The sequence below is a fragment of the Meleagris gallopavo genome, chromosome 2 (assembly GCF_905368555.1).
Source record: "Meleagris gallopavo chromosome 2, MGAL_WU_HG_1.1, whole genome shotgun sequence".
Taxonomy (NCBI): Eukaryota; Metazoa; Chordata; class Aves; order Galliformes; family Phasianidae; genus Meleagris; species Meleagris gallopavo.
The window spans coordinates 85989958-86017429 of NC_139405.1; the positions used below are offsets into that span (position 1 = coordinate 85989958).

At 40.0% G+C, this 27472-nt stretch overlaps 1 protein-coding gene across 5 annotated transcripts; it reads right to left on the minus strand.

Moving 5' to 3' along the window:
- Positions 1–4846: 4846 nt before the first annotated feature.
- BEND6 (BEN domain containing 6) lies at positions 4847–27467 on the minus strand. 5 transcript variants are annotated; one of them, XM_019613232.3, is made up of 11 exons: positions 27238–27467; positions 25376–25546; positions 24323–24506; positions 15532–15757; positions 15281–15426; positions 14413–14508; positions 13865–14042; positions 12286–12503; positions 10885–11077; positions 9110–9248; positions 4847–6735 (listed from the first exon to the last, which is right to left on the minus strand). In XM_019613232.3, exons 3-11 carry the CDS (start codon positions 24323–24325, stop codon positions 6471–6473), a joined length of 1464 nt encoding a protein of 487 aa, XP_019468777.1. In that variant the 5' UTR covers positions 24326–24506; positions 25376–25546; positions 27238–27467; the 3' UTR covers positions 4847–6470. The 5 variants fall into 5 exon arrangements, with proteins under 5 accessions (XP_019468777.1, XP_019468775.1, XP_019468776.1 ...); XM_019613230.3 differs by having other exon boundaries at positions 14413–14511; XM_019613231.3 differs by lacking the exon at positions 27238–27467 and adding an exon at positions 26067–27175 and having other exon boundaries at positions 14413–14511.
- Between the last annotated feature and the right edge of the window lie 5 nt (positions 27468–27472).

The following is a 27472-nucleotide window of genomic DNA, read 5'->3' on the forward strand; positions in this document are numbered from 1 at the left end:
GAGGTGCTGGAACAGGCTGCCCAGAGAGGTTGTGGATGTCCCGTCCCTTGGAGGTGTTCAAGGCCAGATTGGATGGGGCCCTGGGCAGCCTGGTCTAGTATTAAATGGGGAGGTTGGTGGCCCTGCCTGTGGCAGGGGCTTGGAGCTTCGTGATCCTTGAGGTACCTTCCAACCCTGGCCATTCTGTGATTCTGTGATTTTGTGATTCTGAGAGGGTGAAGCGCTGGCATGGCAGGACTCTGGGGCTCCCTCCTCCAGTCCTGGAGATGCCGTGTGTTGGTCCAGTCACGAGAAGGGGTGGAAGTGGTGTTAACCTGCACACTGCATCTCTGGGAGATTCCTTAAGTGCCGATGTGCTTGGAGCTCCATGCGCTTGTCCAGAAGACATACCTGGTGAAAGTCTAAAAACTAGACCTTCTGGGGCATGCGGAAAGGCTCACAAATGAAGTACCACTTTGGTGCTCTGTAACCTTTTCTTTAAAATCTGGGTGCCTTGGCTGGGTTTGTCAAGATGCGCTGCAGCAGCTGGGGTGGGAAGCAGCCTGTAGGCCTTTGGGATGTCTGTGGTAGGCTTTGCTGCTGAGAAATGAAATGCCCTTGTGAGCATTAATGAATTAAATGCTGGTTGTTGAACACCTGTAATTTAACAATGATATCCCTAAATAAATGCAGCTAAAACTAGTTGTGTTCTTTTCAACTTGCTTTCTGCCTTTTAGGTGTGCAAATATATCTGGTCTTGCTTTCCTCCTTCACTCTATAGTTACTTTGAGCTACCCAGAATAAAAGTTGGTATGAATCACGTTTGTTCAATGCACTGCCTTGGAGTAAACTGACGTGAGCAATATCACCTTGTGCGTCTACACAGAAGAGCTGGCTGCACACAGAACTCTTCCAGTACCTGTTAAATTTTGTATACGGAGAGGGAAAGAATTCAGGGTAGTATATTAATGCTAGTTCTAGGAGCTTTGTGAAGAAATAATACATCACACGGTACTTAATGTTAGCATTAATGTAGTGCACTTTTAAAAAGTTACTACACTGTTAAAGCTTAATTTCGTGTATCATTGGAAGCACAGCTTTATGACAGGAGATGGACACAGTGAAAAGAAAAGCATACTCTCCCTAGTGAGCAACACAGGCTAGTAATGACAAACTAAGGGAAAGCTGAGGCTTTCATCACCTTTTTTTGCATCAATTTTCACTAGCAACAGCTCTACACATGAGCAACTGTTTACCCTTGAATAGGTGGTTCAGAAAGTAGGAACTGGGGGAGCAGTGCCCTGCTGTAAGCGAAGATCAGGTTCACAACTGCCTGAGGAACCTGAACATCCGTAAGTCTACAGGTCCCAATGAGATGCATCCCAAAGTCCTGAAGGAATTGTCTAATGTACTTGCCAAGCCACTCTTGATGATATTTGAAAAGTCATGGTGGTCAGGTGAAGTCCTGATGACTGCAAGAAAGGCAAAATCTCACCCATTTTTAAGAACGATAGAAAAGATTATTCAGGAAACTACTGATCTATTATCCTCACTTTGGTACTGGGGAAGATCTTGGAGCAGATCCTCTTGGAAGCTATGCTAATGAACATGGAAGAGAGCAAGGTGATATGGGTAACCAGCATGGCTTTACCAACAGCAGGTCCACCTAACCAAACTTGTTGCTTTTTATGATGGTGTAACTCTGTCAGTGGACAAGGGAAGAGATACTGATGTAATCTATCCAAACCTCACTGAGATCTTGGGTTCAGTAACTCATAACATCCTTCTCTTCAAGTTGGAAAGATATGGATTTGATGGGTGAACTGCATAATGGATGAGGAACTTGTTTTAAGAGCATACCCAGAGAGTGGTGGTCAATGGCTCAATGTCTCAATGGACACTGGTGATGAGTGGTGTCCTTCAGGGGTCAGTACTGGGACCGGAGCTCTTTCATGTCTTCACAAATGACAACAGTGGGATTGAGTGCATCCTCAGCAAGTCTGCAGATGACATCAGGCTGTGTGGTGTGGTTGACACATCCAAGGGATGGGATGCCACTCATAGAGACCTAGACAGGCTCAAAGCAGTGAGCCCAGGAGAACATCATGAGGTTCAATAAATCTAAGTGCAGGGTCCTGCACCTGGGTTGTAGCAACCCCTGCTATCAGTACAAGCTGAGGGATGTAAGGATGGTGCACAGCTCTGCTGAAAAGGACCTGGGGGTACTGGTGGATGGGAAGCTGGAAATGAGCCAGCAACGTGCTCTTGTAGCCCAGAAAGCCAACTGTATCCTGGGCTGCATCAAAAGAAGTGTGGCCTGCAGGTTGTGGGAGGTGATCATGCCCCTCTAATCTGCACTGGTGAGGACTCACCTGGAGTACTGCATCCAGATGTGGAGTCCTCAGCACAGGAGAGACATGGACCTGTTGGAACACATCCAGAGGAGGACCACAAAAATGATCCGAGGAATGGAACAGCTCTCCTATGAGGACAGGCTGACAGAGCTCTGAGCTTCTCAGCCTGGAGAAAAGAAGGCTCCAAGGAGACCTGATAGTGACCTTTCAGTATCTAAAGGTGGCCTGTAAGAGGGAAGGGGACAGACTCTTTAGCAGAGTATATTTTGATAGGACAAGGGGAAATGGTTTCAAACTAAAAAAAGGGAGATTTAGATTGGATTAAGGAAGAAGTATTTATGATATGAGGGTGGTGAGGCACTGGAACAGGTTGCCCAGAAATGCCCCATCCCTGAAGACATTCAAGGTCAGGCTGGACAAGGCTCTGAGCAACCTGATCTAGCTGTAGGTGTCCCTGTTCACTGCGTGGGAGTTTGACTAGATGACCTCTAAAGGTCCCTTTCAATTAAAAAGGTTCCAAGAATCTGTATTTCTAAATTCACAAAATGGCTATTATTAATGGCTTATTTTTTTCTGTCTGTTTCTGGATTTGCTGTTCTGTGAACTCAAAATTATCCCTCCCTGTAAGAAACGATCCGCGTGTTTTTCTTTTTTCCTGTTTGACTGCTGATTATAATATACCAGTTAAGAAATTTAACAACTTAATAACTATTGTTGGGCTATATAAACACTGATTTGATGAGTTTTATTTCATTATTAAAGTAACAGAAAAATGACTACTACTTCAAACATTAAAGTCTTGTTGATGCCCTGACTTTCATATATTGCATTTCTAACTTCAGTGTGCTAAAAGGTAGTTGGTAGCAGCCAATTTATTTGTAGCTTGCATTTGAACTTAATTACTTTTTATTTATGAGTATAGATATTGCAAAGTGCAGTAATAGTGGGTTACCAGAAGAACAACAAGGTGGCAGAATTTTTTCAAACTGATGCCGTATGACAATGACTCTCATTTGAATATGAACTTTTCAGCAGTAGCTCATGTGAATGAAGTGTACTTGCTTTTGCAGACTCATCCAAACATCCTCGAGGTATGCAAAGAATTAAGGAAAAAAGGAATAGTATGAGAACTGATACATGCAGTAATGTCAGCTTTTACGGTATGCCAACAAAACTTTGATTAAAAAACTACAGTATTTGAGGTGATTATTGGGAAAAGCACAGGCTTCCTGGTTTGGGTGAGCTTTTGACAATTCTTATGCAGACTTTTTTCATGCAGAAGAGGAAAGATGTAGGCAGGCTGCTGAAGTTCTTGGCTGTTGGGCCATTTTCAAGGCAGATTCACTGTCTTGCTTGCATGAGTACCCAGTTTTTTTAGCAGGTTACCCGAGGTAGCATGAGACAAACCTAGGAAAGTGCAGCTACTCCCGGTACTGATGAGCTAAAATCCCCACATCCAAACTTCCAAACGAAGTTGGGATTACAGAGGATGTGGAAGCTGTTCCTGAGCAGACCTTCTCAGTAATATTCTCTGGCAACCACGTACTTATTATATGCTTTGAAAATAATCGCTTTCTTTCATAGAATTTAAACATTTGAATTTCTATGTTTCTTTCCTTGGTCCTTAAAATGAAACATTGCCTTTTTAACCGCTGATTTCCCACTAGCATTAACACTGCATAGTGCCATTTACTCTTCATCTGTAAAATATTGATGTATTTTTTCTGAATCCTACCTATTTACCATAGTAAGAGAGGATATGAACTTGACATGCATGAAAACCATTGAGAACATTGCTTATTCTCTACTGTATTTTTACAGTAAAGTTTTTACTCCATTCTTTGCATATTGTGGTATTCCCCTCTTTAGAGAACAGGTAGGTGCTCTTAATAAGCAGTTTGTAACATACAGTGGTTCACTTTTCTATGGTAATCTTCAAATTTAATCTAAAATGCAGTAATAAAAGCAAATAGTTCAAGTGACTGTTTTTAGAGTTACTTGCTTTATTTTCAGTACTGAATCTCCAGTAGTCTCTCTAAATGCTATGCAGTCGTATTGCTTTATGCTTTCCTGCAATAGCTGTCAGCCTTCTCTGGTGCTGAGTAATGAAGATAATGTGTCCTCTATCATGCATATCAGAATTTTGCACTATGTGACATGACACATTTACACATTGCCAATTAATTTTGATTTTACTGCAAAATTTGGGAGCAGTATTCAACTGTTCTGCCTTCTCCTTTCCTTCTGTTACTTCTGTAGTTTCTAAGCTGGAATTTAGTCTTCAATTTTGTGTTCTCTGAGTTTGTCCATGCTATTTTGGAAGACCAGTCATACTTTCTTCCTTTGCAGTCATCTTGCACCAAGTGCAGCTTTTCTGTTACTTGGGTAAAAGCTATTTATCTTATTTTATGCCATGGGATAACGTCAGTCAAATATTTCAGGGAAGAGAGAGGAATGGACTCTTCACATCGTCCTCCCTATTTACCTTTGGTTTTAAAAAAAGAACTAAGACATAGTAATGTTTCATTTTATTCGATAGAAATCTGCTTCAAAAATATGATTAATTATATACATTCTTGTATGCTGTATATACAGATACATATACAAAATATATATATAATAGCAAACATCCTTCAGTTACATTTGATGCATGGCAGTGAGGTGGAATTTACATCACATTGTCCTATTTGCTTTCATCTTAATCCTATTTATAAGGAATTGATAGACATGAGAAATGAACGAGGCTAGTAGATCACTTTTATCCCCCATCCCATCCACAAGTCTTCTCTACAGTGTATTTTACTAGTGCATTGTTCTAATAAAGGAAGGTTTGCAGCACTTCTCTTTCAGAGGTATTCAGTTGCTAACCTTACCTTCTGATTTTTTTCCTTGCATTCACCCTTATACTGTTTCTAGTTCTAGAAGTCCTCAAATGAAGTTAGTCATCTTATTTATTTTTTTTTTCCATCTTGATTCATTAGTTGCTTGTTTGCCAAGTATGAAATAGATTTAACTGTTAGTACTCTCTGTTCTGAAAGAAATACCTTCAAGTGTGAAAGCTATAATCCAAGCGTTCTCTCTTTCCCACACTACAGAACAAACCAGAATGAGTCCACAAAGGAAAAAAAATGTACCATTCCTCATCCTTCTCAGGCAATTACAGGATTCATGACTGCTAGTTGTGCCCCTGGGACAATGATGTCACAGCTCAAGAGGAACTACCCAGCTGATGGAGGACTTCTGGTGCCAACCCCGTGAGGAACAAGATCTACCTCTCCACTTACTCTCTAATCCAACAGCAGTGTATCAAAATCTAGACATACAGAGAAAGAGCTGGCAGCTCTGTCCTTTACTAGCTGCTTTCCAGAGATTATCTTCCATTTTTTGGCTGGGGGAACTGTTACCTTTATCTTCTGGACCCAGAGGTCAGGGAAGAGAGAATGAGAGCTGCCAAACCAAAGCATTGGCATCAAAAAGCCTATGAGGGAAGCCATGGCCTCCACAACCAAGCAAGATATCCTAGGGAACTCTTTCCTGAGCTAAGAAAGAATGAGGTTTCTTTCATTGCCTTTCCAACTTCTGGAGGTTAAAAATGAGCTGTTTCTTTCTTGCAGACATCTCAGGAAGTATAGTTTCACTGCCCTGAGATTTTTTGTTCCTTCTAAGTTAACAGCATCCTCAAATATTTATTGTCTTTCTTTTCATACTTCTGTATCTCTTTTGTATCAATATGTAATAGCTTTCTCTGGTCAGTAAAGCGGTTTTTCCATCAGCTGTCAAGGTGAAAGCAAGGGCATTAAGGATCCTCTTACAAATTCTCTTGGTGTTACTTTAAATAATATGGTGTTTTTCTAACTAAGGGGAGCAGTTCTTGTATTCTTTGGATCAAGTTTATATATCTTTGAATTACAGTATAACATGCATTTATTTAATAATACCTGAAAGCCAAATATATTAATATGCCTTCATTTTTCCTAAGCTGAGGGATTTTCTCTTGAGGAATTGTCTCCCAAGCTTCTACTCTGCTTGCAGTATTTCTGTCCGATAGTGCTAGGCCCAATAAATATTATTTCATTTTAATTTTATATTATTCCTTCATCTCCAACGGGAACTTGAGCTGGCATGAAGTACATTCTGTTATTCCTTGTCTGAATTCCTGAGATCCTGTCCACAACCCTGGTTGGCAGAGGGCGCTTGTGAGCTTCTGGAGAGATGAGACTCCACCTCAGAAGTAGGTTTGAAACGCTCCTGCTCATCTTGGGTGCTGAGAGGTGGAGGAGTCAGATGGCTGTGGCTCTGCTGAATTTGTGCATTAGCAGCTGTTGTATCATCATCCTGCTGGTCTTGCGTGCTGGGAGGAACAGCCAAAGGGATGATGCCCTGAGGAGCAGCTGCTGAACCACTGTCAAGACAGTTTATAACTGAGTGTGCAATGTTAACATTAAATGTGCAATTACTACTGTTCTTAGTTTCCAAGCAGCAGAGTTTATTAGCTGGTTAACTAGTTTTCTGCATTCACACATACCCTTTTTCATTGTTTCACCTCAGCCTAATGGATCTGAGACTACAGTAGTCTGTCTCAGACTTTAATCCAAATTCATACCTGTATTCTGTATGGTGAACAGGGAATGAGGAGATCATAACTGCAGTATCACCAGTTTGACAGCTTATAACCGATTTGTTATTAAGTTATAAGTTGTGACTAAGGCCCTGCACAGTAGGATTTCTTCTTTAAGTGAATCAAAGTGGAACTTTGAGACTGTGAGCACTTAAATTTTCATGATTTTCCTACAGAGAAAATTTGTGCCGCCTGAGTTAAATGAAACACCACCATTACCCTGGAGATGATTGGTTACACAGTGTTTAAATGCCTTTAGAGTGAAGAGATTCTGAACAGGTGTAAAATTAAACCATTACAAATGAATTCTAGAAAGCATCCATTCAAGAGAGACTACGCAGACAGTATTTGCCTTGATTTCAGTGGATACTGGAATGAATTTTGCATAAGCACATATGAACAATAGACAAACACATTTTTATTTTAAGATATCAAGTTTAAATTGAAAGGTCTTCAAGGCAGTATTAAAAAGCAAGTCAGAACTGTATCTGTGCTAGCTCAAGATTCTCCTGCCAGGACTCCAGGAATACCGGGCCTGTACATGGGAACACACAAGAACTCACAACATTTGTGGATTCATCTGATAAAGACAAAGAAAATAAATATACTGTACTTAGCATTTAATTTTTTCAGAGAAGACTAAGCCTGTCCTTCTACACTGTTATTTTTATCTTCTAGGTCAAGGGCAAGGAAGGGTAGTACAGTGAATCAAGGCACTCTATATGTTACAAATACAGAGGACCTTTGTTTTATGAAGGGTAGGAGAAAAACATTAACATTGTAAACTGTATTCTAGGTAGGCTGGTACATTTGTTTACTGTTTCCAGACGAGAAAACCTGTGTGCGTGCATTCTTCCAATAGATATTATCTGAGTATTTCTCAAGTAGTAATTCATAGACATCTGGTGGTCCACGAAGAAGGTGGTTTAGAGAGGAATTTTAATAGTAAAGCACTGCTACTTTTCAAACAGTGGTGTTTGTATCATAATCAAATATCTTCAGTTTTGTTTTATAGTAAATTATAGCTGTAAATATGTATTTGAAACGTGCATTCTGTAACTAAATCATAAAGAAACAATATTTTACATGGAAAATCTAAGAACAAATCTGTTCTCCCTGTCTGACTGATTCTAATCTCTTATACTGTTTCTCCCATCATTCCCAGAAGATTTATCTATACTCCTCTGGAGGGGGGGGATGGTGTATGCATAGTATATGTATACATACAATCTAATATATATAGGATATTTTTCTCTACAGGGGCTTCAGATGCATCTGCACACTCTCACTAAATACGGTTTTTGTTACAAAGGCTTATAGACAACTTGAACTTATGAACATTTTTCCACTGTGAGAGGTATCTCAGCACTGGCACAGGTTCCCTGGAGAGATGTTGGAGCACTATCCTTGGGTATGTTCAAAGCCCAGCTGAAGACAGCTTTGAAAATATGGTCTAGGTAATCCTGCTTTGAACAGCAGGGGTTTGAACAGACAAACTTCAGATGTCCTTCTCAACCCCAACTATTGTGATATATGTTTCATACATGTGGAAACTGTACTACACAAATATCTGATTGACAATAGAGATGAATTCAGCAATTTTCGATTAGTCTTGTTCACAGGGTTAAATATGCCTATAATAAGAAAGATGTTAACTAATAATTTCTTACCTTGATAATTTAAACTTTTCTGTTGGTAAAAGAATGTTAGTTCAGCTATCCTACAGTAATTTTATCAGCAGGTGCTAAATGGGTAACTATTTTATCTATCTTTACTTGTAGGTTAATTAAGGCACAACAGTTGTCATGAAAATGGCATTGCCTGGCCTATGAAGAGTCTATAGAAAATGATAAGAAAGGCAGATAATGGTAAATCTGAAATATGCATTGATCAAAGTAACGCCATGCATTTACTTCTGTCTTCTGTAATTTTTGATGCTGTATGTAGAATGAACAATCTTTCTGTGCTGTAATGCCAAGCTGCACTGTTTTAGAATTATGTACTCTTTGTACAAGGTTATAAAAATATTAACCTATTTGGCAATGCATATGTGAACATGTATCTTCATGATAAATTTAAGATTGCTTTTAGTTTTTGTTACTACAGGGCAGTACATGGAAATCCACATTGCGGGCTACAGTATATATATAAGACTTACCAAAAACCATGCTTCTGAAAAGCACCTGAGTTAAGATCTTTGCTTAAAATTGGCTTCTTGGTGCAATTGTTCAGTTTTTGTCCCATCATTCGCCTAATTAAAGCATCATCTGTGTTTGGAAACAACTGTTTTGTAATTCCTGCAAAATAAGTAAAGAGATGGCATATATGAGTCCACCAAAAGAGGGAAGCCACAGATCCATGATCTAGAATGCACTTATTGCATCTTTGAAATTTCTAACTACTTCAGCTTCAGCTCTAGTTACTGTTCTGTCTTTATTCACTACTTCATCTACTTTGCTTTTCTCTCTGTCTTGCATATTTCCATGCTTGTTCTTGGCTTACTCAAAAGGAACAAGAGCTTCCAGCACAAGTGTATTCCTATCCATGCAAGTTTTCATACCTCTGAATCTTACAGTTTTTGTTCATTAATTTTGCATTTTCAGATAATACCTCCTTTACACAATTTTCCCTTCTATTTTTCATCTAGCTTTTTTGAGTGCAGCATTAGCAGGACCTAAAATCAGCAATTAATGAAGTTCCTTTATCATCTTCACTTCCCTTGATTTTTTTTCCTCCTCTTTCATTTCCTAGAATTCCCAGAAATACTTTCTTATTTTTCTTCTCCTCCTCCATAATGTTGACACTTTTCTGAATTCAGGAACATTCTCATTTCTCTTAACAAACTTCTTTTACTTCTCAGATAGGTTCCCCTCATCACTGAACTCTGTACAGGACACAGTATTCAATGTCTTCCCTGCTTCCTTGTTCAGTTTTGCCTAGCTCTTTCCCCTTAGAAAAGTTACTAGTAGATCTTCCCAATAAATCTTATTCATTTTTCTTATACTGCATTCTGAAATTGTCTCATCTTACCTCCTCTAAATTTTCACTATTTTATACAGTCCTTCCTTCTCTGTTCTACTTTTCGGCCTCTTTCTCTGGGTATCTTTTCAAGGAAAAGAGGCTTACACAACTGTATCATCAGTATCCTATTGATAACTTTTGAAACTGCCAGCCAACTTCAACAAAACTGGAATAAGGTACAGGAAATGAAGACAAACTGGGAAGGGAACTGAGTGAACTGGCGTAGTCTGAGGGAATTACCATGGGGGAGGGATTCTGGTACAGGAATTTGGGCTATGTTGTTAAAGCATTAAGCTACAGGTGTGAATCAAGTAAAAATCAAGTTTCATGTGCTCCCCAAACACTGTTTGCTTTAAATCAGCTACTTGCATCTGAACTGGTTGTCTATCCTATTCACCAAACATTTTCTGCCTTAAACCTCAGCATAAAACAAATTTTGCTTGATTCTTTGATCCCTGTTCCTGTCTCCCATACTTAGTATCTCATTTTGCCTCAAGCAGTGTTTAAAATGTCAAAATGTTTAATGTTCACCAACTTCAGAATAGAACAGACATTGTTTTAAATTTTATCTGAGTGTGTCTTCTCTTTGCCTTCCATTTTCTTTACCTGTTATTGCCATGGTCCAAGTTCAACCACTGCATGTTAGCCCTTTAAAATCTAAAGTGACAATATCACTGTTCCTGAGTAGTCACTTACAACACAAAATCCACACAACAGAAGTACAACTACTTAGCATTTCACTGACAGAGTTCCTAACAGATGGACTGAAAAAAAACCAACATGGAGACAAAGAAGGAAATGTAAAACAACACATAACCTGAGTAGAATAGCTGTTTAGTATTAGTGACCCTCCGTCAGAGACAGCCCTCTGTCAAATCAGTGCCATATTGAGTAACGTTAACAAGTTATCACCTATGATTTCCTGAACTTCATTCTGATTCATAGCTGGTTTCGCTGCTTTATCCTTTGAAGAGGATGACTTTGCACCTGTCAGGCTGTGTGTAGCCATGTATTCGTGGGTATAAAGTGCTTGCATCAAGTCGTTTATAAACTTCTGAGGTTTGCTCTTGTTACAAAGTGCGATTTGCCACTTCTCAATCTTGAACTGGAAAACAAAATTGGTCATTGACATAACTGTTGCAGTTCACTTCAAATTATATACAGTATTGTCTTTTTTATTTTTGAAAGTGTCTTTTCTTTCTTTTACCACAATTTCAAAAGTAATCCCTCCACAAACTGCAATTGAGATCAATTTTCAAACTTGCACACCGTTCAGTGTTTGGAACTGTACACAAGTATAGATGCTTTTTTCAGAAGCAAGCATGTACCAGACCAAAGATCCCTATACATAATAGCAAACAGTTCATCAAGCAGCCCTTATTACTCACTAGTGGAGACAGGACATTTTCAGACATATCTAAATCCTTCTGTTTGCACTCCATGCAGGCTGGATGCGATCCAGTTCTGGCTTGCAATCTGTACAGCTTCGGGAGCATGGCACTATGCCCAACTAATATTTCTGCCTCTGAGCAGACATGCCCTAAGAACTGTGACATCTGGTCCTAGGCTTTGAGAGCAATTTCTGCACACCACAGATGCACAGAAAATATTTGAAATCTCTAATGTGCAATTTTGAATCACTTCTATCAAGGCAAGTCTAGGTTGCTTAGAAAATTTATATCTCTTCAGAGATCAGATTTTGTATTTTGCAATATATAATCAAAGCATGATACCTTGATAATTCTTAACAGATTTCATTGTTTTTTGGTACCCCGCTAACTGTTCTTTCTCGTGAGTCTTCTTTATTCTTTACAGCCTCTGTGGCTCAGAGCTCTCAGCTATGCTTTGTTACAAGCATGGAGAACTGATGAACAGCTTTATTCAGTAACTATGTATATATCTGTATTTCTACTTAACTGTCTGGAACAAAAGTAGTAACACAAAAGTCTCTATTTATTTATTAACAGTTTTGACAAATTGCTGGCATTTTTCTTAAAGCTATCCCTGAAACACATCTTTTCCCCTTTGGAATCCAAAGCAATAGGGAGGAATTCTCTCTGGATCTCAGTATTTAATTCATGCATTGACATTCTACCCTTACTTACAGACACGGAAAACCACTCACATTAGTTTGAGAGCGTACCAGCATGCTGAACTAAGCCCAGTGTTTCTCATGGAAAGAGCCATCAGTACAAAAGGAGCATGCTGATAAAATGACATTTACCAATGCTTAATTTCATTATACTGCAACAATAAAGTTTCTAGTGTATTAAGATTTGGTTTTCTTATGCTTGAAATTGCCTTCTAACTGACCTGTTTTTCAGTTGGTTGCTCCTCATCTTCCAAATTCGAAGATATTGGTGAGCTGGAGTTACTATGCATAGCTGCATACACATCTGCTAAAGAGTTGTTAGATGCTTTCCAAACAGCATGTGAATGAAGACTGGATGTAGATGTTGTCACTCCCCCTTTGAGCAGTGCTTCAGCCATCCCTACCAGTTCCTCGAAATGAGTGACTGCCTGTGGCAACACTGAAATAAAATCAAATTGATGGATAAAATGAGAATTAAAACTTTCAGACTCATTAAATAAGCATATATATTTTTGCAGTTAGTTAGTCATACTGCAAAAAGAGTCCAAGTGATCAGCAACGATGCTTTAGCACACTCTGTTTCTATTCTCTCAAATACTTTCTTTTGTTCTGCTGTCCCCATCCAGGAAGATCTGGCCTCTGCTTTTGGAATATGTAGACTAGCTCTCTGCACTGCTGAGAAAAATCATTAGTTCATGCCCATTGGGGCACTAAGCTTGCTATTTCTTTTCTGTTCTTTTTTTTCTTTTTTTTTTTAGTTTATAGAAGATATATTTTGCATGTTCTTTCTCTGAACAACATTTACTTCCAAAAACAAATTTTTATTTAGTTCTTTAATAATTAGTTCAGCAGAACAAAAAGGATGCAAGGGGCAAAGAAACACTAAATTATTAGAAAGCAGTGTAAAAGACTAATAGAATTGCGCAAGATGCAAGGGAAATGAGCCTAAATATACAAGGAAAGTTGTCAGACTAACAAAATGTTTAAAAATAACATTCAGAAAGGTGGAGATGAATGATTCATGTGAAGGTGAACAACATGCAATAGAGTTAGATGGTCAAAGAAACTGGTAAGTGCTTCCAAAATTGTTTGACAAAGAAACATTAGGCAGTCTAAGGATGCTGTAAGGAAGCTGGCAAGGGGAGCAGCAAATCTTTCAACCTTATTCCTCCACTAATGTATTAAAATTTCAGATCCTGTTTCGGCTGCTCCGGAGTAAGGGACAAGAAAAGTAAGAGGGACTTCAGAAATGACCATGATTAAGGGTTCATTTATTAAAAAAATAGATGTAAAAATATTCTGGAAAAGGACTAAATTTTTCGTACCAAAATGAGTTCAGATTATCAGTAATGAGGAATTTCTAAAGTAATTAGAAATCAAATCATTCGAGAATAAAGAAAATCTCAGTTGATCGAGAAAAACTCAAAAAGCTTAAAAAACAGGGTATGTTGGACTGGTCAGTGGACTATTTAAGCTAAGCTGATGGTTATATATGGCATACAGACATTTCTTCAAAACAACCAACAGGAGTTACATTTTCCATTTCTTACTATGATCTCATGGCCTCCACAGAAGATAGTTTTTTGTTTGTTTGTTTGTTTGTTTGTTTGTTTTTGTTTTTAAATCCAGTGCTGCTGGAATTAAATGTTCCTATGTATTAAAGACTTTGGTGCTAACAGTAGACCTTGATCACATCAAGTGCTCGAGCATCCACAATTTCCCTTTAGAGAGTCTCCTATAAATCAAGCTTTTCATGACCTCCAGGTTTCCCTTTTGATCAAAAAATTCCCCTGATTGTACCTTGAAGCATCACCAGGGACTGCCTCAGGCGGCAGTTTTCTCTCATGGTGTCTGTCAGCTTCCTCTTGAGACTTTTTATTTTGGCACACAGTTCCACCTTGGATAATTGAAATAAAGGCTCTTCATCATCACTGCTGCTTTCACTGCATAGAAAGTTGCTTCCTGAATATGGTTCTCTCTGAAAAAACAAAACAAAACAAAACAAAAACAATAAATAAATTAAAAAAACCCAAAACTTAGTGCTATCTACAGCAACAACTTTAAACCCAATGTTCAAATATCTAGCTGAATTAAAATATTCTCTTCATACACAGAATGTATAAGCTGACTTGGTGCATTATAATAATACTTGTCACAGAATATAAATATTACCACTGCTATTAAAATTCAAAATGAAATGTTAAAATAATACATAACTGCTAGGAATTGTTCTCTATTCTCCATTCACCAATTTTTATGGCAGTATCTTTCAGAACTGTTATCTTTACTAAAACACCTCAGTTTGCTTTTGCTTAGTAGATTAAAATTGCTGAAAATGAGATGTTTACCTGTTTGTTAATTAAAGACGTTTCAAGTTGACTCAGGATGCTGGCAGGAGCAGATGCCTGAAATGCTTTTTTTCTTTTTATATGCTTCATCATCTTCTGCTATGAACAAGAGCATAATAGCATCTTTGCAGTCATACAGAGACTTTCACTGTAATCTCATGGCATATCATGAACTTTTATTCACTCTGCACATAACATTAGCAGTATTTATGAAAAATAAATCATAATAAAAAGTCAGTAATATATGTCTTTCCCCACACTATGTCACTGCACATTTCAGCACAATGCAAAGCTCAGCAAACCCAGTCTCTATCTCTGATGTAGTCAGACACCTGTGCCATTGGAGTAAACAGGATCACAAAAATCACAGAAGGCTTTTGGTTGGAAGGAAACTTACAGATCATCCAGTTCCAACTGCCTACCTGGGCAGTTACACGTTCCACTAGACCAGGTTATCCACACCCCATCCAACCCAGCCTTGAACACCTCCAGGGATGGGACATCCACAGCTTCTCCAGGCAGCCTGTGCCAGTGCCTCACTGCTCTCTTCCATAGCTGTAGTCTAAATCTCTCCTCTTTCAATATAAAGCCACGAGCACTTGTCACATCATTACCTGCCCTTGTAAAAAGTTCCTCTCCTGCTTTCCTGTAGGCCCCGAAGTCTTGAATAATACTTCCCTCTCTGAACAGTGAAAGAGAAAATCTATGGGCCTAACTGCTCCAGCAGCTTATTTTGCTGGGTAATCACATGAAGATTGCCTTTACTATCCATATTCATTGCATTATACTGTGAAGAATCAATATTTTGGGTCTGTTTCATTATGTTACGGGCATGCCAATTTCTGGCACTTAAAAGGCAGAAACTCACCTGTTCTTTACCCAGGTCACTGTCTTCGCTTTCTGAGAATATCATTTCTATCCTCTTCCTCTTGCCTTTTCCAAGCACTTGTATTTTCGTAATTTCATCCTCTTGTAGTATCTTTTGCATCATTTCTACCAATTCTTGGGGGTCATCTGAAGCAAATTGAAAAAGAGACCAAAGCACAGAAAACTACGTAGCAAAACTTCACAATTAGATTAAAATCTATTATCAGACAAATGCTCTGCCTCTGCACTCACCACTCATGTATACAACTTTCACTAGATGCTTTTCTGTCTTTCTTTCTGCCACAGGCCAGTTTACCAGCACATGTTCATTTGGTTTCAGAAATCCTTCTAGTTCACTGTCATCACTGGGAAGATTCTGAATCCATGATGTCTCTCCAATTTGCAGTGAGTTGTCATTTATAAAATCAAACAGTGTGAATTTTTTCATTTTAAATGGTTTTCTTGTCATACAGACAGCCTGTAGGGTGTCATAGGAAAAATAACTGTTATTGCATCATGCCACAGGAATGTTACAAGAATACTTTAAACCCCTTCCCCTCAATAAGTTCTTATTCCTGGATTGTGATAACTGTTCTATGAAAATATTTTGGATAAAGAAGTGAAACCTAGCCAAGCAGCATGTTTTATCTTCCCTGAAAGATGGAAATGGTCTGCTCAATATATCAACATCAGAAAGAAAATTATCTCAAAAAATATTTGCAGTAAACAGCTTTTAACTTATAGAACCACTGCTTCCACGTTACTATCACACCTAATTGATCTCCTCCCCACGATGTCTATTACCACATTTACCTTAACAAAAGTTTTCAGTGTCAGTGACCATCCAGCCTCCTCAGACCAAAAGATACAGCTATGACCAAACTTCCTCTAGAATGAAGGAAAGCACTGGTTCCATGTGCTGTTAAAAGGGATGTGTGACTTCCAGGACGGTATTAGTCATCTTGTGGACTACAATTGACAATTGCAGCCCAAAAAATAGCCCAGAACAACTGAAGACAACTGACTGGATGAAGTATGACACATTCTGACAGTGGAAAACTTCATGTACTGAAGAAACTATAGGCTGAGGGGTGGAAGTCAGCTCTGCTGACTGAAGTGTAACAGCAACAATGAGAATGCAGACCCAAATTCACAGATAAATCTTCTGCCTACATGAAACAATACTGTTAAAGCTAAGGGCTAATTTTAACACTTTTTAAAGCACTAATGCTCTAGACTAGGAGAAGGAAATAAGTAATACTTGGTGTTCTGTTTTTCTAATTAAGTTGATACACCTCACACAAAAGTGAATAATGTAATATACATTATTACAGAATCACAGAATGGCCAGGGTTGGAAGGGACCTAAGGATCACAAAGCTCCAACCCCCCTGCCACAGGCAGGGCCACCAACCTCCCCATTTAATACTAGACCAGGTGCCCAGGGCCCCATCCAATCTGGCCTTGAACACCTCCAGGGACGGGGCATCCACAACCTCTCTGGGCAGCCTGTTCCAGCACCTCACCACTCTCTCTGTAAAGAACTTCCCCCTGACATCCAACCTAAATCCTCCCTCCCTCAACTTAAAACCATTTCCCCTCCTGCTGTTATCTACCCTTTCAAAGAGTTATTAAATTCTATTGAAAATGTAAAAAGCTCATACTATACTCAGAGAAGATATCTTCCATTTTAAAATTCTTGAAACAAATAAACTGATTTTGTCAAACCTTGGTCTTCTTTCCAACAAACACATGATTTGGCCTGTCAGGTCACAGAGCTGCAAACTCAAGAATTCCCAGAAGTGACAGTGAGATTTGTGATTTATTTGGCCTCGATCAGTCAGAAGAAAATACAGTGCCTCACACAGATGCTGCCAAAAAGGGAACTCGGAGCTAGGAGAGAATTAAGTGGGGGCTGTTATGTCAAAGTGAGAAAATCTGTCTGCAGTGCTGGAAGAAGCAATGTCCATTTATCTGCAGAAGCTCAGCTCACCACTATTCATGATGTCTATGCTATGCCTCCAAGAGCTGGCTTTTCGTGCAGAGGTGAACTTGTTAATTTGCGTAAGACAACTGTGCACTTGTCAGCATGTTAACTGATAAAAAGAGGTAAACTGCCTAAGAAATGGTCATTAAAAAGTATATTAAATCATGCTTTTCTGCAGAATGTGTTTAGTGTGACAGCAGAAGGATTGTTAACCACTGAACTGCTAAAGAAAGGAGACTATGTTTGCAAGAATTCACATTAATTTTGTTTAAAGAAAAATCTATCCCATGTAAATTCTGGAGAGGAGACAGCCTATGCCCAGCATAAATCACCAGAGGCCCAATTCTGTCACTTATCCACACTGAGAGGATTCTCACTGCACAGAATGGAATCATTCAAATGAATAAACACGCAGACAAGGCAGAAGCCAAAGGAAGAAAAGTTTCAGACTTGAATAGGTAAGATTCAAAATTAAATGGGATGTTGGTTCAAACAACAATATATTAGATTTAAAACAAACCATACATGCAACATCAATATTTTTTCATCTTCAGCATGAAGGTGTTAACTTCCAGAATCACATGGCAGATTCAGCCAACAGACTTTTACTCCTTTCTGTTGTTTGGCCTTTGGCAGTTGTGAGCTCCTCCATTACTCCCCTAAAAGTCCATATCATGTCAAGAGACTTGCAGCAAAGTCAGAGCTGTCAATGTGCTTAGACTAACAGCTGATTAACCAACTCGTGCTTTTTTGTGTTTCCCTGCCATCCTCTAACAGAATGTAGCTGTGTTGTATCCCTTACTTTGTACTGAGACAAATACTTTCTGATGTTTGTGGTCTGAGCTAGTGAGGGGTTACTTGCCAGTTCCAGGTAAGCACTGAATGCACAAGTGATTCAAATCCTGAAAGATCAGTCATGATTGCCCAGAGCTCTGGAGCTTAGTAAGATCAATTGATATGTGGATTTCTGGATGTTCAGAGCCCACAGATGTTGCTTGGGGCAGCTGTGGACACTGTGTGGTATGCGGCACGTATAATCCCTCTCAGACTTTACACTATACAACCTATCCAAGGTGAAGGAGAAGAAAGAGATATGCATGGGCCTCATACACCTGGATCCATGAAAAGAGCCCCAGGACAAGATGGCAGGACAAACAGGAAGTGCTGACAAATCCAATCTGCTCGTCAAAGCTAGGGAGAATTTTCACCATGAACATTGCAGGGCTCAGAGCTCAGTAATTTGTTTAAATCATCTATAAAGCTCTTTCGAGCTGTCAAGATTTTTGCCTATGGTGGGAGGGTGTACTAGTAAACAGAGAAACTGATTTCACTACGTGTCTTAACAGCTGCCAAGTTAAAATATAAGCTACATTGGATTCAGAGGGAAATTAGGAATAGATTTCACAGAGTCATGGGAGCAGAAATGAGACATATCCATTCCCTTAGCTCTTGCAAGGAGTCAGAAAGCTCCTTGGCAGCTTTATGAGGCCTGCACTCAGCCCTGCTACTTCTGCTGCTTTGAGGATGCTAAGGCAGGAGGGCAGTTCAAGGGAATAACAGGCTGGCCAGGTGCCTCTCCTTTGCTGCAGCTCCTCCAGGCATCAGCTTAGCTGCTTACCTTACATATAAAATGACAGAACTATTTTTTTTGCCAAATAAAAGGAACAGAGTGCAATAGTTAGTGTTAGCATTTTTCTGTTATTGAAGGTATGGCCTCAGCTCCCTCAGTACACATTAATCAAACTATATATTTTAACAGAATTTATTACGACAACTCAGGGACCCTGGGGATAATATCTAACTGTCTGCTGGCATCATCTCCAGCCTGTGATTAAAGAGAATGGAAAGGTAGAACAAAATGTTCCTAATGAAAAAAAGGAACAGAAAAATATTTCACTTACTGGAAGAGAAGTCCAGCAGCATTTTCTCAACTGCCCTCTCACTTGTCTAAGGACTTCAGATGCCTCTCTGTAAAACGTTTTCTTTGCCAAAACAGACCAAAGGTGAAATATACTGTATCACCACAAAAAAATAGAAATAAAGTAATGTGGAGCAAGACTCATTTTACTTTCACTAGCCTTAAAAATGTGAGGTTGTCTAGTCACACTTGGCTCTCCCCACCTCTGCAGAAAGAGAGGTGATTCATCTCACCCTAAAATATGCATCTGAGAGAGCAGATGACCTACTGTCTGTGAGAGCCTATTTCTCTCCACTGACTATCATTCAGTGACCATATGGGGCTAAGCTGTGTCTTTATAGAAGTTGGCTTGCTCCAAGCCACTCTATATTAATTTGAAGCTGAGGGATAGATTCCAATTGACCTCATGCTATATGAAGCTAAAAGGATGAAGTCTGCTAAAGTGTGTCTGATTGGTTCTCTGTTTTAAATCTTTCCTACACAGTTCTGCAAGTCATCGAGTACGATTTTGGACTGTAAGAGCTTTATTCAGTGGTTTGATTGGAAGACATATGACTGCTCACGTTTCCCAGAGCGCAGCTACTGACCACAGAGACAGAATTACACAGCCTCTCAAAGCAGCTTGTGTTCAAGTTGCTTAATTCTGCTGTCTTCTCCATTTGAAAACACTGGCTACTTATTTGAGAAGTACTGAAATGTTAACTTATGATTTGACACTGTCCAAAGACACGTCTTTTTCTAAAATAAAGTGATTTGTAGAGGGAAAAAATACAGAAGCAGCCATTTAATTGTAAAGCTCAGCAGAGGAAACGCTAACTGGACTTAATTTTAACAAACGTGTTAACATCTTGCATTCTGCACAGATGCTACAAATTTGCACACAGAATACTGTTACTAAGCAACCCCAAAAGACAGAACAACAACAAAAATCCCCACAAAAGTCATTTAAAGACATATCTCACCCTTTGAGTGACATACTCTGTTCCATTCAGATTGAGTTGGCAGATGGCATGCTGAGATCATTATTTCTCTTTCCTTTCAGTAATGCAGTGTAAAGTATGACACATTTACAACATGAAATTGTAGGCCTACTCGATGGGTCTGATTCTACCGCGGCTTAAAATAGGGCTTTGCCACTAATTTCAGCAAAACAAGAAACTGTACTGCAACCGTGAAAGCACAGTCTCCTAATAAAGTACTAGCATTTTGTACGGTCTACCCTCTACGTTCAGCCATTGTCAATCCCAGTTTTTCAGGGGGAGGAGAGAAAGGAGGAACAAAAAACAACAACAAAAACTCCAAAATTCAAAACCAACCAACCACAAAAACAAACAAACCCCCAAACATTTACTGGACTAGAAATTCATTTATCTCACTATTTAGTTCACTTCAGCATGATGAATAGCAGCATCAGATTTGGTGTGAGTTATTTTGATGATGGCATTTTACACTGAAATTGTCAGGACATTAAGCACACTGTTGACATGAAACTCCTGGCCTGCACTGAAGTACCAGAATTCCTGGTTTTCTGTAACAAAGTTATTATGGAAAATACGACCGTATTTAAATGCATTATATGACCTTCTGTAGCTTCTAATCTTACTACCGTGAAGCCAAAGGAAGATTGACTAATGATTTCAATGGAATTAGACAGTGTTAGAATATTGAAGCATTGTTATTGCTCAGAATATTTTCTGTGTAATATCTTAGTCATTTTGTGGGAAAGCATGACTTAAAAGTACAGATATATAGTACAGATATTCTTGCATTCGGTATTTGAAAATCAGCTGGAAACCTTAGGGAGCAGGTATCAGAACATTTCTGTAACTTTCAATATGCAGAAATGACCCATTTGTCTTCCACTGACAGGAGAGATAAAACACTGTGATTCTTACTACTAGCAGCTCACCTCCTGGCTGTAGATTATTACCCTAGTACAACCAGCCTCAGAATAATCACAGATACTTTTAAGAAGCAATGCTATTCATAGTTAAGCAACATCACCTAGCCTTATTTGCACAGAATGTCTCATTGATTCCAAAGTCACAGTAGCATTTGGAATCTACACAGTTACATACAGAATTTGGCCTGTATCTTGTCCCACTTGCTAAATTCCGTATGTTTGGCCCGTGGATGTCACAAAACAATTACTCTTTTTCAAGGCAGCATCCTTTGTGCTGGCAGTTTTAGCAACCTAGAAGTTCTATAAAATAACATCACTACTCAAATATGCCAAAGACCTTTGCAGGACTGTGGCTTAAATTACCAGTTTGAAGAAAGTTATTGGAGATGGTCTAATTTCTGCATCAAATTGCATGCTTCTGTTGTGCAATACTGAGTGACAGTAAAGGAAGAACAATGAATTTATCAAGCAGATATATTTAATACCTCCTGGAGTACCTAACTTTTGTTCTAATAACTTACTCAGCTAATAGTGAAAAATAATGTTCACTTACATAAATTTAAAGATAGCAATTTGGCATTATTTTTAGGCTTTAAGGATGAGATTCTGTTCTAGATTATGATTGAGGTGTCACTGGTGTACTAGGCACCTAAGTTATTAATGTAATCACTGGAGGGAGAACTAGGAATCAGTTTGGCTGCCCAAATGTAGGTGACTATTGCTAGTGCTCTGTGGTTTTGTGCTTGGTCTTCAGCTACTACTTCAGAAGTGCAAGTCTTCCATGGGTCTCTAATCACAACTCCCTGTGCAAATGCCTCACCCTGGAGCACCTCCATCACTCAAAAGAGCCAAGCCCCTACTGAATTCAACCAAAGCCAAGGGGAGAGAAATTCAGCTTATTTCAAATGCTCAAAGGCTCGGTTAAGTTGCCTAAAAATAAACGCACAGAGGTATCTTAAATTCCAACGTTGTTATGCCAGCTTCCAACTCCCCTTTCTTACAAGCATCGTACATAGGGCCAAGATCCTCTTCCATACTCATAAGGATGGTTGCTAATTCCAGGAATCTCAAATGGCACTAAATGTAAAAAATAAGAGGATTATTGTCTAGGCTTCAGTTATTGAAGTTATTCAGTCAGGAAAAGTTTGACCAGATGCAAATCTGTGCTGAGGTGCAAAAGCTGTGCACTTGCTGTGTGTAACAGCCAAATACTATTTCCTTAACACACTCTGAAGAAACATATAAAAGGCTGAAAAAGTATCAGAAGTACTTTCTATTTGCAACTAATGCAGTGTTCAGACTCACTAGCAAACTGGTGTGAGAGTTTGTAACAGGAGGCATCTTACTCTTTTTGGTAGCATAATCTATCATATATTCTGATAAACTGTGCTGCCCCAAAGCATTACTACGAGCAACACTATCCATTCAACTACAAGAGCATAGAAGTGAAAACAGCAGCTAGAAATTCCATGCTTGATCTCTGGTCAGTATGTAATAATCCAGTGGCATCTTAACTATCTCTACTCATATGTGTTTATTGGCTGCCATAGGTGAGTGATAATAGACTAGAAGTCATGCCTGGATGACACTCTTTTACTCCGAAGATCTTTCTCCATTGCTCTGGTTTCGCTGTGTATCAGTGGGGAGGAATGAACTTGATGCCATCCAGTTAAAAAGAAAAATTAACAAATCCTTATTGCTATTAAAGGTCATGAGCTAGAACAGGAGACATATATGTTGTCCAATTACTTCAGGGAATATTAATGCAACCAAGAGTAGTTCTGTATGCACTTAGAAGAATTTACAGAAAGGTATTCCCTTGAGAGAACAAAAAAAGCTTAGATCTTATTATATCTATTTTTTCTTCTCCTATAAAATTAAATGTAATCTTAGCATTCACAGTTCAACTTACCTTTATAAATTAATATAATAGCTGAAAGACCAATATTGGTATGAAACAATCCTTAAGCAACATAATACTAATAAAGTGCAATTCCCTCTGGGATGCAATACCATATTCAAATTGACAACTGCTACATCAGACACTGCCAAAAATGAACAGGGAACAAATTTTAACCAAGGACATACGGGCATACCAGTGCTATAATAGGGAAAAAAAAAAAAAAAAAAAAAAAAAAGCTGTAGGAGCTTTACATACATTTCTATCTAGGCTCAAAATCAGCCATCTATCTGCAAAGTCAATCTTTGCCCACAGAATTCCTGCCAGCATTTTCCCAGCAATGCTCTATGCTGTGAGTCGACAGCTGCACGGCTCCTATGCCATGTGATTACATCCAGTCCAATAAACAGAAAGATAAAACAGCAAGTTCTGAAGGTTCATCAGCTCACACAATGAGGACAATTACCTCTGCATATATTAAGGAGGCAGGAACTTGGTTTTCCACCATCACCTGAAACACTTGCAGACTGCAAAATTTCCCAGTCGTGTCCAAGAACTATTCCGCAGCACTTAAATTAAACCACTTTGTCCTGAGTGGATTGTGTAACCTTTACAGTTCAGCTTCTCTTTTTAAATGATTTGAAATAATAATATGTACTTAAATTTCAAGGATAGTGCTAGAATTTGCTAGAATTAAATAGCAGTAATATGCTGACCAAACATACAAAGCACTGTATGGAGCAAAAAATTTAATCAGTTCAGCAGAATGAAGACTTTCAATAGCATTGCTGAATTTAGAACACATCATTTCACATAACAAATTGTTGAAACCTGATGCTTTTATCAAGATAAAGATTGATATTCTTTCAGCTGAAGAATGTATTTTAGAAGGTTTAATCATCTACCAGAAATCCCTGCAACATACACTCATACATCATACTTAAATTGCTAGAGAGCACACTGAAGACAGTGTGTGACCCCTGAAGAACAATTTTGAGGGGAAAAGGTCAATTATGCCTTTGAATGAAGTTGTTAATACACACAGTATGATATTTTCCATATTTACTTATGTTGCTTCTGGGTTCCTACTTGATTAGAAAATTACTACATATTTTGTTAAGAAGTATTACGTGATTAGAGAATCCTTCTAACCAGTTGTTATTTAAGCAGAATACTTTACTTAATTATAATTAATTAGCAGAAACAGTCCTTGAAGAACAGAAGAGAGAAAGGAAATGATCTTATCCTTTCACTTATTTTGTCAGCTAAAAATTTTTTCTTCTGAAATAATATCACATGTCATCTCCTATTTTTATGTTTGCATCACCAGATTTACCATGTGACTTTCTTCTTTTGGCTTGTTGATACAGAGGGCCTTGAAATTGTCAAATGAAATCCAGAAGGCCTGAAGCAGTAGGAGCAGTGATGCCTTCTCAGACTGCTGAGTCCCCTTGAATGCCACAACTCACACTGCAGGAGGTCAGCAAATCTTTGTTCATGTGGTTTCTCCATCTGAAATGCTATGATATTTTCAACCGTTTTTCTTTTTTTTCCAATTTGTTTTCTCCTTATAGTCTAACTCCTTGTACTCAGGTATGATTCTTAGTTTCTTTTTAAGAGCTGCTGAACCTATGCTCTACTCAACAGACTGCACTGCAACTCTGCATACAGGGCAAGGGGGGAGGGAAGAAAGGATCCCTGCCTTCAGCCCTGCTAGGCAAGACTGCTAAGTCAGAACAGGATTCTGTGAGATACAGAGTAAAAAAAATATTTTAGATCAACACTGACTTGTTTTCCGACAGGAAGATGGCTGTTGCTGCATCACATTCCCTGCTCAATTCTTCCATTAAACTGGAGAACTCGAATGTACAGCTTGCTGCTCCCGTGCTTCCCACAACTTTTAAAAATAGGTAAGCAGCTGCCTCGAATGACTGCAACCTAAGAAACATTATCCTGTACTATGCTGTCCCTTTTCACTGCAAATATTTGCAAGTCGCTTCTTTTCAGTGGAGCCTGTGAAGCAGAACCTTCCCTTCCCCTCCCTCTTGCCCACGCACATCTCGCTGCTTCCTCCCTCAGCGTTGCTAAAGCAAAAGGCTGCTTCCAAGCCTTCTTCTGCAGACTTCAGCTATGGCTGTGACTTTGCGGCTGCTCGGTTGCTCTGTGGGCCCTACTGAAACAAGCATCACAGGATGCTGCCTCCCACCATCTCATATCACTGCAAAAGTACAGCCGTATCATGCATATCTTGAAATAGCAGAACCCTGTACTTACTGCAGGGTCTAAGTTCCAAATTTGTAAAACCTCGTCAGATTTGCCTCAGTCTCTTAACAACTCAGATCTCTGTTCTGATCTGCTCTTTCCGCAGTCAGCCTTAAAAACTTGTTACCTTCTTTCACTTCTTCTTGTCTGAGTCACCTCCTGTTCACCTCCAGGATTCTCCTTCTGAGGTCAAATCTCAGGTGGGAGCCAACGGCTTCCTTTAACCTTCTCTCCTCATTCCTTTTCTCTTCTCTGTTTGTCATTCTTAAGATTTATGAAATGTTCCCTGAAAAACATTCTGAAAAGAAGTTCATATTAAAAAACACTATATCTCAAAGAATTACTATGATTTGTCTTAATTACTATTTGGAATAATCTAGCCACGTATTACTTGCTTATTTTTAATGCCAAAACCCAAACTTCAAACTTAATTCACCACTACATCAAACTTCACTACAAAAGCAACGTTTTAACCACACACTGCAATCCCACAGTATTTAACAAGGAGACATTAGTAATAAGCATAAAGAAAGCCATAGCAGCAGCGTGGCGTGCATGGGAATGTAAGCCCCAAAGCCTGGAGCAGTGGCTCTTTGAATAAACCACACGTCAGCATTTCTTGTACCAGACCAAATTCTATCCTGAATATGAAAAAAATTAAGCTGCTGCCACGTAATTTATCATAGCTTCTCAGTACAATGTTATCTTCAGGACATGAATGTGCTCTAGGGCTTAGACAGGAAAAGCTGCAAACTTGAAGGCAGCAGCCTAGCATTACAGATTTGTCAGCGGTCAAGCGCGAGTTCTCTGCAACTTACTGTGCAGTCACCTCTGTGCTGCGTTTCCCAGAACATCCCATTATAAAACAATATAAATCAGGTGCTGAGAAGTTCCTGCAAGGTACTGCAGCAAGGCTGGGGACGTCACAGCGCTTCACCTCGCGGTGCAGCCGGGTGACGCGTGGCGGTACAGTGATCTCCAGGTAATCCGCATTAAGGCCGTGCTGCAGCGTACTGCGGTACTGGGGGATTTCGGCGTGGCGTCACGTGACACAACACAGCCCCGCGGCGTTCGTCAGCTCCCAGAGAGTGAAGGGAAGCTTTACATCAAAGGCTGCCGGATTGCAACCGCCCGCGTTAAGAAGTCAGGTGGCAGAGTGTATTTTGTGGAGATAAACTGCTGTACGTTATGAAACGATATAAAATTCCTGAGGTAAAATAGCGTAGTTCTAACGGTCAAGATATTACTTCTACCAGCTGCCACAGCAGGTGTCAAGAATCTCCCACTGAAAACAGTTTTCCCTGACTTTAAGGAGTAACAATGCCTTTTGCTCAGCGATAAAGGACATTTTGCACCATAACGATCACATTTTCCCTTCTGATTTCAGCCACCACAGCCTGCTTCCCTCTGCCTGTCCTTCCTGCTCTACCTTCCGCAGGCTGGATGTGTCTGCACACTTTCGTGCGTGCACCTGAGAGCACGATGATACCTCAGCATCACTCCGACATCCACACGGAGATCCATTCTTTATCCTATAAAGCTCCAGAATCACAGAGTCATAGGGGTTGGAAAGGACCTCCAGTGATCACCGAGTCCAACCCCCCTGCCAAAGCAGGTTCCCTACACCAGGTCGCACAAGTAGGTGTCCAGGCGGGTCTTGAATATCTCCAGAGAAGGAGACTCCACAACCTCCCTGGGCAGAATCCTTCCTCTGGTGCTCGCACCCAAGACCGATACACGTTCAGCACGGGAATCGACATTGAGCGCAGCAACGCGGTTTAAAACGGCGCTCCCCCAGCGCCCCGTGAAGGCGCAGACTGCCTCCCGGTCCCGGCCCGGATGGTACCGCCCGCCCTGGACGCTGAGTACTGCGGCACAAACCGCGGCTCGGAACCAGGCGCTCACCTCCCCTCCCGCCCATTCTCGCCGCTTCGCCTCCCGCACCTGTCGGCACCTGGCCCGTTCCCTCCCGCTCCAGCCCGGGGGTACCTGCCAGCAGCCATTTTCCGCCTCCCTCTGCAGCAGCTCCGCGCGTGATGTCACCGGCCGCCGCGGCCGCGCACTCCCCGCGGGGCTCTTCCTCCTCCTCTTCCCCTCCTCCTCCTCCCCCAGCTGCCATACGGGGCACGCCCCACCCGCCGGTGCCCGCGGGCGCCCAGCGCGCCGCGCCCGCTCCTTAGAGCCTCGCGGAGGGAAACCCCACCGCAACCGCTGCCGCTGCTGA

Excerpts from the sequence above, each read along its gene's own strand:
- BEND6 (XM_019613230.3), bottom strand. Across the intron at positions 14,043-14,412 it reads CGTCTTTAATTAACAAACAG|AGAGAACCATATTCAGGAAG; the intron begins GTAAACATCTCA and ends TTGTTTTTTCAG. Across the intron at positions 9,249-10,884 it reads TGAAGTTCAGGAAATCATAG|GAATTACAAAACAGTTGTTT; the intron begins GTGATAACTTGT and ends CTTATTTTGCAG.